Source organism: Lampris incognitus, chromosome 17, assembly GCF_029633865.1.
Source record: "Lampris incognitus isolate fLamInc1 chromosome 17, fLamInc1.hap2, whole genome shotgun sequence".
Classification (NCBI taxonomy): domain Eukaryota; kingdom Metazoa; phylum Chordata; class Actinopteri; order Lampriformes; family Lampridae; genus Lampris; species Lampris incognitus.
In genome coordinates this window covers 41,981,450-41,998,018 of record NC_079227.1, presented here as the reverse complement: position 1 = coordinate 41,998,018, position 16,569 = coordinate 41,981,450, and the positions used below count along the sequence as shown (strand labels likewise).

Below are 16,569 nucleotides of genomic sequence, written 5' to 3'. Positions count from 1 at the left end.
CACTTAGTCTGACCACAAGAACCTGATGATCACCAGGTGGGCTAAACTCCTCAACGACCGCCAGGCACGCTGGGCCCAGTTCCTGAGTCATTTCGACTACACCCTCACCTACCACTGAGGCTCCGGGTACCATCATCCCTGCGGCTCAGGTGGGGGGGGGGCGGTCACCATGGGCATTGAGACTATGGTGAAGTGGGCCCAACACACTCAGCCTGATCCAGGAAACGGACCCCGATATCGTCTCTTCGTTCCGGGCAGGGTTTGGTCCCTGGTCCTCCAATGAGGCCATTCCAGTCGGTACGCCTGCTACCCCGGCATCTCATCCCACCCTGGCCTTCATCCAGTGATGGTTCTGGTGGCCCACCATGAGGTCCGACGTCCGGGAGTTCGTCGGGGCCTGTTCGGTGTGCGCCCGCAGTAAAGCCTCACACCAAGCCCCGGCGGGCCTTCTGCGCCCTCTTCCTGTGCCCAGCCGTCCTTGGTCCCACATAGCCTTGGACTTTGTGACAAGTCTGCCCCCCCTCTCAGGGTAACGCCACCATCCTCACTGTGGTAGATCACTTCTCTAAGGCTGTGCACCTGGTGGCCCTCCCCAAGCTTCCGTCTTCTGCTGAGACTGCCAGGCTGCTTACAGAGCACGTGTGCCGGCTTCATGGCCTGCCCCGTGACATTGTGTTGGACTGTGGACCCCAATTCACCTCCCAGGTCTGGCAAGCCTTCTATCTGGGAATCAATGCCACCGTCAGTCTCTCCTCCGGGTACCACCCTCAAACTAACTGGCAGGATGAGCGAGCTAAACGGAACATGGAGACAGCTCTCCACTGTGTTGCGGACAAGCACCCCTCCTCTTGGAGTGACGACCTGCCCTGGGTTGAGTACCCCCTGAATACCATGCCCAGCGCCACTACCGGGCTCTCACCCTTCGAGTGCTCTCTCGGGTACCAGCTCCCAGTATTCGCCAGTCAGGAGGTCGAAGTGGCAGTTCCCTCCGTACAAGCCCATCTCTGCCGGTGCTGAGGGGTCTGGAAGACCACACGGGCCACCCTGCTCCGGTCCAACGACTGCACCTGCTGGAGGGAAAACCGACTCCGGCGCCTGCCTACCAACATGGGCAGAAGGTATGGCTGTCCACAGTGGGCCTTCCTCTCCAGCGGCAGGACACCTCCAAGAAGTTGTCACCCTGCTTCATTGGCCCCTATGTTGTCGACAGCCTCATCAACCCCGCGGCTGTTCGTCTCATCCTCCTTGCATCTCTTAAAGTTCAACCGGTTTTTCATGTTTCCAAGCTCAAGCTAGTCTCCTCTAGCCCTCTTATGCTCTCTGTTCATGCTCCATCTCCTCAACTGGACAACGGCCACCTACAATGGACGGTGCGGCGGCTGCTGGACGTGCGCCACAGTGGCTTCCAACATCTGGTGGATGGGAGGGCTATGGTCCGGAGGAGCACAGTTGGGTGTCTCCCCCACTCATCATGGACCCCAGTCTCCTCCAGGACTTCTACCAGGCTCACCCTGATAAACCTGGTCGGTCGCCAGGGGGCTCCCGTTGGGGGAGGGGTCCTGTTACAGTTTCACCTTCACAACCCATGCAATCTACCTCTGGGCCTCCATGGCGCTCGGCTTCGCCTGAGTATCCACTCCTCACCACCACAGCTGGGGCGCGTTCACATTCGCCTTCACCGGACTCAGACCCTGAGGTCCCCAGCACCTCCCAACAAGCACGGCGCGCCCCACGGCGCCTCTGATGCCATCTTCTGGCAGCACGGCTGTGCCCCATCTACAATCATCTCAGCTGTTCCCCATCTGCAATCCCTTGAACCCCTACAAGAATCTGGTCTTCTACTGACTCATTGCCAGATCTTCCCATAGCATACCTTTGGCCTGTTGCGCAGAGCCGGCTCGCCTGCCAACCAACCTCCTCGAACTACTACATTGGCTTTGAACTCAGACTACTCCTTGATCCCCCTTTGCCTTTGCACTGGTATTTTTGCTGGTACTCGCACACTTACACAACGCCCCATTCACATATTAAGCACACTTAGGATAATTTACACTAACACAGCTAGACACATTACCGCCTATCACTACACATAGCGTATTCACACTCCCCACAAACAAAACTACCTGAGCACCATACACAGCCCGCATTTCTCTCTCCCTTATTATTTTCTCCCTTTGTTACTTTTCATTAAACATTACTAAGAGTCCTCCGCCTCCCGAGTGGTCGTCTGGGTCCTCCTGCACAACCCGTAACAACTGCGCCAGTACCCACATTACTAGCATCCACCTGGAGTTAAATCCAGCCGTGGTGCAGCCAGAACAGGGGCCGAACACAACAAGAGGTTAACATGCTCAGATGCACTTTGACCCTTGGGGGACCACACAAATTTCACCATACTTTTAAGCAAGTCAGTTAACGGCACAACCACGGTGCAACATTCTCACAAAAGCTATGGTAATAGCCAACAAGACCACGAAACCGCATTAATTTTTTTCTTGGAGGTGGGGGGGGTATACTTTTCCACTGCCAGCGCATTTTCATGCACAGATCGCACCTGACCCCGCACGACCACATCGGCAAACTCATTTTTGTCCAGATTGACGGTGAGACACGCCTCGGCCATGTGATGGAACAGAGCCCTAATCTGCCGAACGTGTGCATCCCACGAGTCGCTGAAAATCACCTCATCATCCAAATAGACCGCACACCCCTCCAGCCCCGAGACAGCCGTTTTCATCCGACGTTCGAACGTTGTCGACACATTCCTACGTCCGTAGCGCATGACTGTATACTCGCACAGCCCGAATGGAGTAATGAAAGCCGAGATCTCACCTGCACGTGCTGAGGGTGGGACCTGCCACTACCCCTTCAACAAACGAATCTACTCACAAACTTAGCAGGGCCCACTTGATCAATGCAGTCCCCCATGCACGGCTGAGGAAATGAATCCGGTTTAGTGGTGTTGTCTACGTGGAGGTTTATCTGGCTTTTCAATGAGCAGACTGGGGGATGCCCAACTGGAGGAAGGAGGCTTTAACTTTGCAACATATACTCTACCTCAGGGGCGGCACAGTGGCGCAGTGGTTAGCGCGGTCGCCTCACAGCAAGAAGGTCCTGGGTTCGACCTCCGGGGTAGTCCGACCTTGTGGTTAGTCCCGGGTCGTCCTTTGTGTGGAGTTTGCATGTTCTGCCCGTGTCTGAATTTTTTTAGCCGACCGCACACAATGGGATCATCCGGGTCCCAGGCATTCTGTCCGCATGCTCTGCCGCAGCATGCACCTGGGCCCCTGACCTGGATTCCATCAACAGAGCAGGACTAGTCTGTACCTCAGAACCGACTACGCATGGTTTGGTAGCCTCAGACGCAGCCCGAGAGTAATACACCTTCAGCAAATTCACATGACACAACTGAATGGCTTTTCTCTTTTCGGGGGTTGGAAGGCGCAGTATTTTACAGACAGTTTATTCACAATAGAATAAAGCCCAATGAATTTTTGCCTGAAACCTGGAGCCAAAACTTGGTCTCCAGGGCCAAACTCACGACGCTCCGCTCTACGATCATAAAGTTTGTTCATTTTTGACTGTGCAGTTGCCAGTTTCTCTTGCGCTAACTCACCCGCTGCGTAAGGATTCTGCCTAAACCCATTCACATATTCCACAAGATTCACAGGCAGGTCAGCCTCTTTCCCATCTGCCTGAAAAACTGCAAGCGGGTCGCGCACAGCGTGCCCAGACCTCACCCGGTGCTCGTCTGCATTACCCGTCTAGCGGATAGCATGAGCCATGGTCAACCATCCTCCCAGTCTCCGTCCATCTCCGTACAGTCGGCGCGCAACAGCGATTTGAGGGTCTGATAAAATCGCTCCAACCCACCTGTATTATGCGTGTGGTATGCGGACGCACAGTGATGTTTAATACACAGCTCTTTATCACCTGAGAAAACACGCAAGAAGAGACGGTAGAACCTGGATTGCTCTGCACCATCACTCGAGTGCGACTTTTACTGAAGTAGCATATGGATGACATAACTGACTGCATCTGGCAGGCACATATATGTCATGACTGTATAGGCCAATTCATCACATGGACATGACAAAGTACTGTACATGTTTAATAGATGTTAAAGGTTGGTAATTGCTGATTTATATAACTATGATAAATGTGTGTGTGTGTGTGTGTGTGTGTGTGTGTGTGTGTGTGTGTGTGTGTGTGTGTATAATCCAGTTAGTCAAGTAAATTCTCTATGAGACAGTACAAGCCTGTTTAATGCTATAAACAATCATCAGCTGTCAAATATCAAAGAAATGCAAAATGAGCCACAGATAAGGAAAACGTCTGGATTGAAAAACTACAATGGGCAGCCAATCGAGTGTTTAGGCGCATGCAAGCTGAGTGTTACAGTGAAAGGAAAGTGCATCACCTACTCTTCTCTGTCGTGAATGAAGGACGTGAATCACTTCTGGGTGATAAATCCTGACGGGGCCGAAACCCGGGCCATAGGCGGGGCCGAAGCAGGACCAGAGGCAGGTGCCGGGGCCGACCTAGGAGGGCGCCCCCGCCGCGGGGGTAGGGCCAATTGCATTGGCTCCCCAATGTCCAAGTGAGCGGGCTTGAGACGGTCTATAGCGACCCGCTCCGGCCTGCCCCCCATGTCCACCACAAAGTTCTTATCCCCCGCCTCCAGGACGCGGAAGGGCCCGTCGTATGGGGGCTGCAGCGGGGACCGATGGCTGTCGTGCCTAATGAAGACGTACCTCGCCGATGGCAGATCCTTGGGGACGTAGGACCGGGGGAGGCAGTGTTGAGACATCGGAACGGGAGCGAAGGCACCGGCAGCGCTCCGGGACGCACTGAGGTGAGAGGCGGCCGACCAGGGAGCCGTAGCATCCGGAAGAAACTCCCCCGGAACTCGCAGGGGCTGGCCATACACCAGCTCAGCGGAGGAGGTCTGGAGGTCTTCCTTCGGGGCCGAACGCAGGCCGAGCATGACCCATGGGAGCCGGTCCATCCAGTCGCAGCCAGTGAGGCTTGCCCGCAGAGCGGCTTTCATGTCCCGATGGAACCGCTCACAAAGTCCGTTGCTCTGCGGGTTGTACGCCATAGTGCGGTGGATCTTCACCCCCAGGTGCTCAGCGACCGCCGTCCAGAGCTCCGAGGTAAACTGGGAGCCCCGGTCGCTCGTGATGTCACCCGGCGTGCCGAAACGGGCCACCCAGCAGCCGATGAACGCCAGTGCTACCTCTGCTGCCGTCGTGGAGGACAAGGGAATAGCCTCTGGCCACCTGGTGGCCCTGTCCACAATAGTGAGGAGGAACCTATAACCACGGGAGGGGGGCAGGGGACCCACCAGGTCAACATTGACGTGGTCAAACCGCCTCTCTGGAACCACAAACGGCGCCAAAGGGGCCTTGGTATGGCGGTGCACCTTGGCGCGTTGGCACGCCACACACGGGCCGGCCCAGGCTCTAACATCCTTACGGAGCCCAGGCCAAACAAACTTGACGCTCACCAGCTTGGTCGAGGCCTTCACTCCCGGGTGGGAAAGGCCGTGGACGGTGTCGAAAACTCGGCGCCGCCAGGAAGTAGGCACCAGGGGGCGCGGTTGACCGATGGAGATGTCACAGAGGAGGGTGGTGTTGGCCGCGTCGAACGTCACGTCCTCCAGCCGTAGCGCCGTAGGGGTCGACCGGTAGTCTTGAACGGTCGCGTCCTTGGCTTGGTCCGCTGCCATAGCGGCGTAGTCGAGTCCCAAGTGAACTGCGTTAACAACCGCCCGTGAAAGGCAGTCGGCGACGGAGTTATCCTTGCCCGACACGTGTTGTATGTCCGTGGTAAACTCGGAAACCGCCGCGAGATGGCGCTGCTGACGCCCAGACCACGGTTCTGAGGTTTTGGCCATACAGAACGTCAGCGGTTTGTGGTCCACGAAAGCGGTGAACTGTCGGCCCTCCAATAGGAACCTAAAGTGTCTGGTTGCGAGGAAGAGACCCAGTAGTTCCCTATCAAAGGTGCTGTATTTGCGCTCGCTCTCACGGAGTTGTTTACTGAAGAACGCCAACGGCTGCCAGCCCCCCCCCCCCACCCACTGCTCACACACGGCCCCCACGGCGTAGTCGGAGGCATCCGTTGTAAGGGCTATGGGGGCGGCAGGCGACGGGTGAGCTAGCAGCGCAGCGTTGGCCAGCGCGGTCTTGGCGGCCACAAAAGCCTCGTCCATCCCCGAAGACCAGTCCAGCTCGTCCTTAGACTTCTTACCCCGCAGGGCCTCATACAGGGGACGCATGATGTGGGCGGCACGGGGCAGGAAACGGTTATAAAAGTTCACCATGCCCAGGAATTCCTGCAGCGACTGTACAGTGCGGGGGCGGGGGAACATGGTGACAGCCTCAACCCTGGCAGGGAGGGGAACGGCCCCCTGTGGAGTGATGTGGTGCCCGAGGAAGGTGATGGACAACTCCCCGAACTGACACTTAGCTGGGTTGATGATGAGGCCGTGTTCGCTGAGCCTGTCGAACAGCTGTCTGAGGTGCGTCATGTGTTCCTCCGCCGACGCGCTGGCCACGAGGATGTCGTCTAAGTACACAAACAAAAATGGCATGTCGCGGAGCACAGAATCCATAAGGCGCTGAAACGTCTGCGCCGCCCCTTTAAGGCCGAAAGGCATACGTAAGAACTCAAAGAGCCCAAAGGGTGTGATGACAGCCGTTTTTGGGACATCCAGTGGGTGGACCGGCACTTGGTGATACCCCCGCACTAAGTCGATTTTGGAATAGATGGCAGCGCCCGCCAGGTGGGTAGAGAAATCTTGTATGTGCGGTATGGGGTACCGGTCGGGGGTCGTGGCATTGTTTAGGCGACGGTAGTCCCCGCACGGGCGCCAACCCCCGTCGGCCTTAGTAACCATGTGAAGAGGGGAAGCCCACGGGCTGTCAGAACGGCGGACAATGCCGAGGCGCTCCACAGTCGAAAACTCCTCCCTGGCTATTGCGAGCTTGGCCGAGTCGAGGCGTCGGGCCCGGGCGTAAACTGGGGGGCCCACTGTGGTGATATGATGTTCCACGCCGTGCTTGGCCACCGCCGAGGAGAAGGTGGGTGTGGTGAGCTCGGGGAAATTTGCGAGCAGGCGTTGGTATGGATCCCCGGTGGAGAGTGTGTTAGCGAGGCACAGCGCTCCAGCGCCCCCAAGCGTGCAGGGGTATGACGCAAAAGAGACGGCATCAATCACGCGACAGTTTTTAACATCCACCAGCAGGTTGAAAACACAGAGGAAATCCGCACCTAGGAGCGGGGTGGATACAGCAGCCATCACAAAGTCCCAGCCGAAACGTCGGCCGCCAAAACACACGTCCACATGTCTGATACCGTACGTCCGAATGGACGTGCCGTTGGCGGCGTCCATCTGGGGGCCGTGACTGTCGGTCATCGTGTCCACAGCTTGTGCTGGTAGTATGCTGCGTTGAGCGCCAGAGTCAACCAGCAGCCGCCGGCCCGACAAGGAGTCTCTGATGAACAACAGCTTGCAGTCACGGCCGGCGCCCATAGCCGTTAACGAGCGCCGGCCTTGGCGTTTCCCTGAACCCTGTAACTGCAGGGTTTGCGACACCGTTTTGCTTTTGCCCCAAACCTGGCATGGTAATAACAGAGCCCGTCGTCAGGTTGGCGGCGGGCTGTCACCGCAGCCGCGGTGTCCATATAGTCGTACACAGGTGGTGGTGGGGCGGTCTGGTGGGGTAGCAGGGCATGCACAAACTGTTGCCGGTTGGCCAGGAAAACCCTGTCTGCTTCAGCAGCCAGAGAACGGTAGTCCTTGGAGGCGGCGAGAGGAGAACTGGCCGGTGCTGTGCGTACAGGTGCGGGGAGCCGCCTCAGAAAAATGTGTGTGAAAAGAAAGGCCGGATCAGCCGATCCCAGCACAGACAGCATTTGTTCCATCAACTCAGACGGTTTGCCGTCGCCGAGGCCATTCGGGGACAGTAAACGGTCTGCCTTCTCCAGCTCCGACAGTTCAAATAGCTTCAGGAGGAATGTCTTTATAGCATCGTACTTGCCAGCAGCTGGCGGAGCTTCCAACAGCGTCATTGCTCGCGCCGTTGTCGATGCGTCTAACGCCGCCACTACGTGGAAGTACTGCGTTGCATCCTGCGTCATCCCTCTCAGCTGGAACTGGGCTTCCACATGTTGAAACCACGGCCGTGGATTATGCTGCCAAAAGTCGGGTAGCTTCACAGTAGCGGCGTAAATGCTAGCGTTAGCAATAGCCATGTTGTTAGCACCGGCGTCGTCGTTGTCAGACATACTCGTATTAGTAGTTCGATCACGTCGGGGTCACCAGTGTGGAGTTAGAAAACAACGAGACAGGAGACGTGAGAGTAGACGTAGTCGAGGTAGTTTACTAGCTCCAACTTTGCATGTCATACGTTCGACAACGACACTGAACTCTGTACCGGAAGCGGAAGTGCATTATCTCTTTGGTGAATGTCTCTAGTTATATAGATGTGGGTCACCACACTACACAATATACACCTACAAACGTTACCAAAGATGTACACTATTATTTATCTTACAGTCATTGCTTTCTGATGGCATTAAACAGAATGATGAGCGAAGATTGAGACATGCAACAACTTTTTCTACTTTCTTTCAGCATATCAGACTGAGGTCGTTTAACAACTGAACTACTGTAACTGCACTTCCTGTTTCATTCTTCTTCTTGTGCACGTGGCGCTAAATCACATCAAAACAATAGCATGCAGCTACCCAGTGGTTGAAAGTGGTATTACATCAAAATAAACACTGCGCAGGCAGAACAATGACAAAATCTGAATGCTGATATGCCCAGATCGAAAAAGAATGCTTGGGACTGACTTATGGCTGAGAGCGGTTTCACAGCTATGTATATGGACTGCCATATTTCACCGTAGAGACAGATCATCGGCCGCTGGTCGCTATCATCAAGAAGAATCTAAAGGAGATGTCTCCATGGATTCAACGCTTGATGATGAAGTTGCAGAGGTACGACTTTGAACTAGTTTACACTCCAGGAAAGCACCTGGTACTCGCCGACGCCCTCTCCAGAGCGCATACAGGCAACGGCGTGAGTACAACAGATGAGGATATTCAATGCCATGTGAACATGGTGTCTGCTGCGCTGCCTGTGTCAGACGCAAAGTCGAGGCAGATACCGGAGGCAACAGCAAAGGACACAGCTGCAGCATGTAATTCAAAACATGGATGAGGGATGCCCAGTGGGTTCATGTCCACAGTTTTACCATGTCAGAAGTGAACTTAGTATTGTGGATGGAATGTTGCTAAAAAAGGGCAGGATTGTCATCTCACAAGCTTTGAGAATGGACATACTACACAAGATACACGAATGCCGCCTCGGCATTGAAAAGGGCAAAAGGAGGGCGAGAGTCAGTCTTCTGGCCCGGAATTAACAAAGACATTGAAACATCCATCCATCCATCAATCCATTGTCTTAACTGCTTATGCTGCTCTCAGGGATTCTGGAGCCTATTCCAGCTGTCATTGGGCGGCAGGCGAGCAGACACCCTGGACAGGCCGCCAGGCCATCACAGGGCCGACACACTCACACCCATTCATTCCTAGGGACAATCTGATACGGCCAATTTACCTGACTTACATGTGTCTTTGGACTGTGGGAGGAAATCGGAGCCCCCGGAGAAAACCCACGGAGACACGGGGAGAACATGCAAACTCCACATAAGACGACCCGGGATGACCCACCAAGGTTGGACTACCCCGGGACTCGAACCCAGGACCTTCTTTCTGTGAGGCGAACGCGCTAAACACTGCGCCACCGTGCTGCCCGACATTGAAACAATGGTAAGCAAATGTGACACATGCCAGAGGCATAGAAACAAGCAGAGCAAACAGCCCATGGTGGTAGCTGATGTGCCAACAGCACCATGGCCCAAAGTGGGAAGGCACTTGTTTCATCTCAGAGGTAAAGACTATTTTGTGGTAATTGATGTCTATTCAAACTTCCCTGTAATGGCATTATTAGCAAATACGTCGTCAACCTGTGTCATAACACATGTAAGATCAATCTTCGCCAGGCATGGCATTCCACACACCGTGGTGAGTGACAACGGCCCATGCTTTAGCGGCAGAGGTTTGCAGAGCAATATGATTTCCAGCATGTGACGTCAAGTCCACACTATGCACAGTCAAATAGGCCAGCTGAAAAAGGAGTCCACATTCTCAAGCAACTCCTAAAGAAAGCAGCCGACAGTGACTCGGATCCGTATTGGCTGTACTCAGTTACGGAGCATCACCTCTCCAGTGCGGCCTATCACCTGCTGAGCTGCTGATGAAGAGGAAGTTCCGCACTACCCAAAAGTCAAGTCTACAACATAGCCAAGCATCTTCCTCCACTCTCCAGCAATGACACAGTCAGGATTGAGGGTGCTGATGGATGGAAGACAAAAGCGACGGTTCTGCAGGAGGTTGGTAGCTCCACGATCGTTCACGGTGAGAACTGAGGACGGAAAAATCTTCACACGCAGTCGTTGCAGTCTGTTAAAGACTCCACCAGAGACTGTCGGTGAGCTCAGTGAAGCCCACAGTGAATCTCAGTCCATCTACACACCTCCTATGGACTGTAACACTGACACCAACATAAACCCTCCAAGTGAAGCTGGGGTGAGAAGGTCCACAAGAGAAACCAGAAAGCCAAGTAGACCGAACTTATGGATAAAAGGAAGTGCAAGCAAATCTAAAAAAGAAGAAAAGGAGACACAAACTGACAAGCGTAGGCTATCATCCTACTCTTGTCAGTTTGTGTCTCCGAGCAGATGAAGACGACACACTAAGAATGCACATGTTAAGTTCGGGTTTAGAAGGATGAGGCTTGTTTATTCCACTCTTAACTCATTACACAGCTCATTCCGTTACATCCACGTGCATTCTTAGTGTGTCTTCTTCATCTAATCCTATCTAGTTCGCATAGATCTCTCAGGTAAGTACTAACAGCTGGTGTCACCTAGTGGGCAGAACGTGTAACAGCATCCAATCGTCACATCCCCCTTTCTTTGAGGCAAAATGCAACAGAGGTGAACTACTAGTGATTTGATTATTTTGCTCCTTATTGGTTGAGCACTTTCCCTACCGTTGACTGTTTCTTTTAACAAAGTTATATATTTATTTTTTTTTGGGGGGGGGGATTTTTCTCCCTTTTTCTCCCCAATTGTACTTGGCCAATTATTCCACTCCTCTGAGCCGTCCCGGTCTCTGCTCCACCCCCTCTGCCGATCCGGGGAGGGCTGCAGACTACCACATGCCTCCTCCGATACATGTGGAGTCACCAGCCGCTTCTTTTCACCTGACAGTGAGGAGTTTCACCAGGGGGCCGTAGCGCGTGGGAGGATCACGCTATTCCCCCCAGTTCCCCCTCCTCCCCTCGAACAGGCGCCCCGTCCGACCAGAGGAGGCGCTAGTGCAGCGACCAGGACACATACCCACATCCGACTTCCCACCCGCAGACACGGCCAATTGCGTCTGTAGGGACGCCCGACCAAGCCGGAGGTAACACGGGGATTCGAACCTACGGTCCCCGTGTTAGTAGGCAACGGAATAGACCGCTAAACTACCCGGACGCCCTTTAATATGTATTTTATAGTTATATTCATTATATGCATCCCTTTAGCACAAAGGATCCAGAATACCGATTTGACACAATTGGATTTTCCAGTACAGTGTTTAATCTAGATTATATTCCACACCACGTTGTCAGGTGACAGCCACGGGCTCAAGTGGATGAATGCTGGGGTGGCATCCAGTGCGTTACCTGTGCCCCAAATAACATTTTACCAAATCAGTATGTGGATTGACTAGACTATACCGGATCAGTCAAGGCTCCATACCGGATCGGTGCTGTGCCCTCACAGGGTACTGATTGAAACTATTAGGTCCGCTTTGTCGACCCCTGAGAACCAGGGTAGAAGCTAATTCACACAACGCTGTAATGACCAGGAAGCAAAGCAGCGCTAGGGAAAAGCCTGTTTTAGTCATGTTGCTCAGTAATCACCTTAATTAAATCACCGTAGTTAAATCATCTTAGTTAAGTCATCTTAATTAAATCACCTTAGTTAAATCATCTTAATTAAATCATCTTAGTTAAATCACCTTAGTTAAATCATCTTACTTAAATTAGCTTAGTTAAATCATAGTTAAATCACCTTAGTTAAATCACCTTGGTTAAATCATCTGAATTAAATCATCTTAGTGAAATTACCTTAATTAAATCATCTTAGTTAAATCACCTTAGTTAAATCACTTTAGTTAAATTATCTTAATTAAATCACCTTAGTTAAGCCATCTTAGTTATATCATCTTAGTTAAATTACCTTAATTAAATCATCTTAGTTAAATAGCCTTAGTTAAACCATCTTAGTAAAATTACATTACTTAAATCATCTTAATTAAATCAGCTTAGTTAAATCAGCTTAGTTAAATCAGGTTAGTTAAATTACCTTAGTTAAATCACCTTAATTAAATCAGCTTGTTAAATCATCTTAGTTAAATCACCTTGGCTAAATCATCTTAGCTAAACCACTTCCACTTTACACTTATATCGCTGGCTTGTATTGTGTAATAATTGGTCTGTAAGTTAAAGGGTTTCCATGTCTGGTCTTTTTCAAGAGACTTGAGGCCTCTATATGGTGTCTAATGTATTTACACAATGTATGTATTTAATGTACAACTCAACTACACGAGGACCGAACGAAAGTCGTGTTTTATGTGTGCTGTTTTATAGGATGATCAGCATTTTCATGAGGTTTTTATTTTTATAAGTATTTAAAATTACAGCCAAGGATAACATTGAAGTATGTCATTGATGATGTCTGTTATTGAACTGAACACAGATATTCCAGTTCTGAGCCTTATTGTACTTGTTTACACAAGAGAAAATACTACATATGAGCTTTCAGCTGAAATGAGGGAAATTTGTGCCAGTGCAATTTTTATTAAAAACCAAACCATTTAAAGTACACTGCTCAAAAAAATAAAGGGAACACATAAGCAATGCAATGTAGCTCCAAGTCAATCACACTTTTGAGATATCAACCTGTCCAGTTAGGAAGCAACACTGATTTGTGAATCAATTTCACCTGTTGGTAAATTGTCTAATTTCCACCAGGTGGAAATTAGACAATTTGCAAGACAACCCCTATAAAAGGAATGGATTTGCAGGTGGTGGCCACAGACCATTTGCCTTCCTCATCTTTTCTGGCCGATCTTTGGTTAGTTTTTCATTTTGCTAGTGCCCTCACCACTAGAGGTGGCATGAGGCGGTATCTGCAACCTACAGAAGTTGCTCAGGTAGTGCAGCTCATCCAGGATGGCACATCAATGCGTGCTGTGGCAAGAAGATTTGATGTGTCTCCCAGCACAGTGTCCAGAGCATGGAGGAGGTACCAGGAGACAGGCCAGTACACCAGGAGACGTGGAGGGGGCCGCAGGAGGACAACAACCCCGCAGCAGGACCGCTATCTGGTCCTTTGTGCAAGGAGGAACAGGAGGAGCACTGCCGGAGCCCTACAAAACGACCTTCAACAGGCCACTAATGTGCAGGTTTCTGCTCAAACAGTGAGAAACAGAATGCATGAGGATGGTATGAGGGCCCGACGTCCACAATTGGGGCCTGTGCTCACAGCCCAACACCGTGCAGCCCGATTGACCTTTGCCAGAGAACATCTTGGTTGGCAGATTCGCCATTGGCGCCCTGTGCTCTTCACAGATGAGAGCAGGTTCACACTGAACACATGTGACAGACGTGAGAGAGTCTGGAGATGCTGTGGAGAACGTTCTGCTGCCTGCAACATCCTCCAGCATGACCGGTTTGGCGGTGGGTCAGTGATGGTCTGGGGAGGCATATCCTTGGAGGGCCGCACAGACCTCTACGTGCTAGCCAGAGGTACCGTGACTGCCATTAGGTACCGGGATGAGATCCTCAGACCCATTGTCAGACCATATGCTGGTGCAGTGGGCCCTGGGTTCCTGCTCATGCATGACAATGCTCGTCCTCATGTGGCCAGAGTGTGTCAGCAGTTCCTGTATGTCGAGGGCATTGATGCTATGGACCGGCCTGCACGTTCCCCAGACCTGAATCCAATCGAGCACCTCTGGGACATCATGTCTCGTACCATCCGCCAACGCGATGTCGCACCACAGACTGTCCAGGAGTTGACCGATGCCCTGATCCAGGTCTGGGAGGAGATCCCTCAGGAGACCATCCGTCGTCTCATCAGGAGCATGCCCAGACGTTGTAGGGAGTGCATACAGGCACGTGGAGGCCACACACACTACTGAGCCTCATTTTGAATCGTCTTGAAGAATTTCCACAGAAGTTGGATCAGCCTATGCTCTCATTTTCCACTTTGATTTTGAGTATGATTCTGAATCCAGACCTTAATGGGCTAATGATTTTGATTTCCATTGATCATTCTTAGGTTATTTTGCTCTAAACACGTTCCTCTGTGTAATAAATAAAGATTTTCAGCTGAAATATTTCATTCATCGAGGTCTATATTGTGTTTTTAGGTGTTCCCTTTATGTTTTTGAGCAGTATATTTTCCATCTCATCCTGACCCCACATTACTCTCTTTATTCACAGCAAGACCAGCTTTATACATGGGCTGCAGTCAACCAACCCCCCCACTCAATGGAGGCATTTGAGGGGAGACTACCAGGCCAGATCAAGGGAATCTGGCCTCCGCTGGTACCTGGAGGAGAAAACAAGCCCGAACTCAAATACGCGGAGGCTGGTAAGACCAGAAACATGCACCCAGTAGACCAAGATGGACCAAGATGGATGTGTGGGGAGCATGTATCAGCATGTAGCTCACACCACGTGTGATAGCATGGTGTGATAACATGGTGTGATAGCGTGGTGTGATAGTCTGGTGTGACAGTGTGGTGTGACAGTGTGGTATGATAGCATGGCATGATAGTTTGATGTGATAGTGTGGTGTGATAGTTTGATGTGATAGTGTGGTGTGATAGTTTGATGTGATAGCGTGGTGTGATAGCGTGGTGTGATGTGATAGTTTGATGTGATAGCGTGGTGTGATAGTTTGATGTGATAGAATGGTGTGATAGCATGGTTTGACAGTGTGGTGTGATAGTGTGAAGTGATAGTATGGCGTGATAGCATGGTGTGATACATATACACATATACGGACAGATGGGCATACAAACATTGGTAAGCGCACAATATACATGTGGGGAGTATGGATGGACATGCATTTAAAGCAGCATTTCAGCTGGCTGGACATAGCCGGCATTTGGCTGATTAAAAACACTCAAAACCGGAAAAAAACTTGCCTGTTAAATTGTCGGGGAAAAATGCATAGAAAAAGAGTGTCCTTCATTGTTTGTTCACTAAAATAATGGCTTTTATTCTTTTATCTTATACTTTTATTTATGTGCTAACCTTGGGGGTCGTCCCGGGTGGTCCTGTGTGGAGTTTGCATGTTCTCCCTGTGTCTGTGTGGGTTTCCTCCGGCTGCTCCGGTTTCCTCTCACAGTCCAAAGACATGTAGGTCAGGTGAATCACCAGTACTAGAATGGTCCCTGAATGTGTGTATGGGTATGAATGTGTGTGTGTGTGTGTGTGTGTGTGATAGCCTGGCGGCCTGTCCAGGGTGTCTCCCCGCCTGCCGCCCAATGACTGCTGGTGGGGGTAGGCTCCAGCATCCCCGCCACCCTGAGAGCAGGATAAGCGGTTCGGACAATGGAATGGAACGGAATTTATGCGCTAGTTTCTAAATCAGATATACTAGTCTACTAGGAGTACCTACGTGTGTGGGTTTCTCTTACATGACCTCAATGAAGTACAGGCCCAGCTTGGTTTAACTGTCCCCAGCTCCATGGTGCCAGGTGAAAGGGGGTTTTCTCATCAAAGAAGAATAAAAACAGTGTTCAGATCACACCCTCATGAGGGCAGAGTCATGAAGCAAGTGCACATTGCAAACTGTTCCAGTAGTTTGACAGTATGACATGTCAGCAGGTGCAGACCAGCCTGAGCAAGCCGAGGCCCGGTGCCACACATAGTCTGATGTATAAGACCCTTACATAGTAGGCTACGTGGTGCTGTTATTTATTCCTGCGTCTTTGCACTCTGCACCATCGCATTATTTCCTCCCTGTTTCACCTGCATATAGTCGTCATTCCTTGGATAAATTCCTGAAGATTGTTGTGTTGTTATTCTATGTAAGTACATTGACAACCACTAAACTACCAGATCCCCCAAAATACCATCGTACAGAAGTTAAATTGAGTACTTATTTATTTACTAGCAGAGGTACCCGGCGTTGCCCGGGGAAAATGTTCTCACCAAAACAACCGACACGATCTGATCTTCACGATATAATCGATGATGCAATATAGGATAATTTATGATGTAATACATGTGATAAACGAATGTCGAATAAATGAATCTTAATGACGAAAATGATCAAATGTCATAATTTTCAATCCATTCATCAAGCTTCTTTGCCAATGTGTGTATTAATCGCTGTAAATCCGTCGCCGCCGCTGGTGCCA

General features: G+C 51.2%; 1 protein-coding gene across 1 annotated transcript in view; it reads left to right on the top strand.

The window, feature by feature from the left end:
- fmn2b (formin 2b) overlaps nt 1-16,569 on the top strand; it is a 174,414-nt gene that overhangs the window by 38,008 nt on the left and 119,837 nt on the right. Inside the window, exon 5 of the mRNA XM_056296803.1 lies at nt 14,639-14,789. Within this exon, the coding sequence (XP_056152778.1) occupies nt 14,639-14,789 (151 nt within the window). The remainder of the gene's footprint in view (nt 1-14,638; nt 14,790-16,569) is intronic.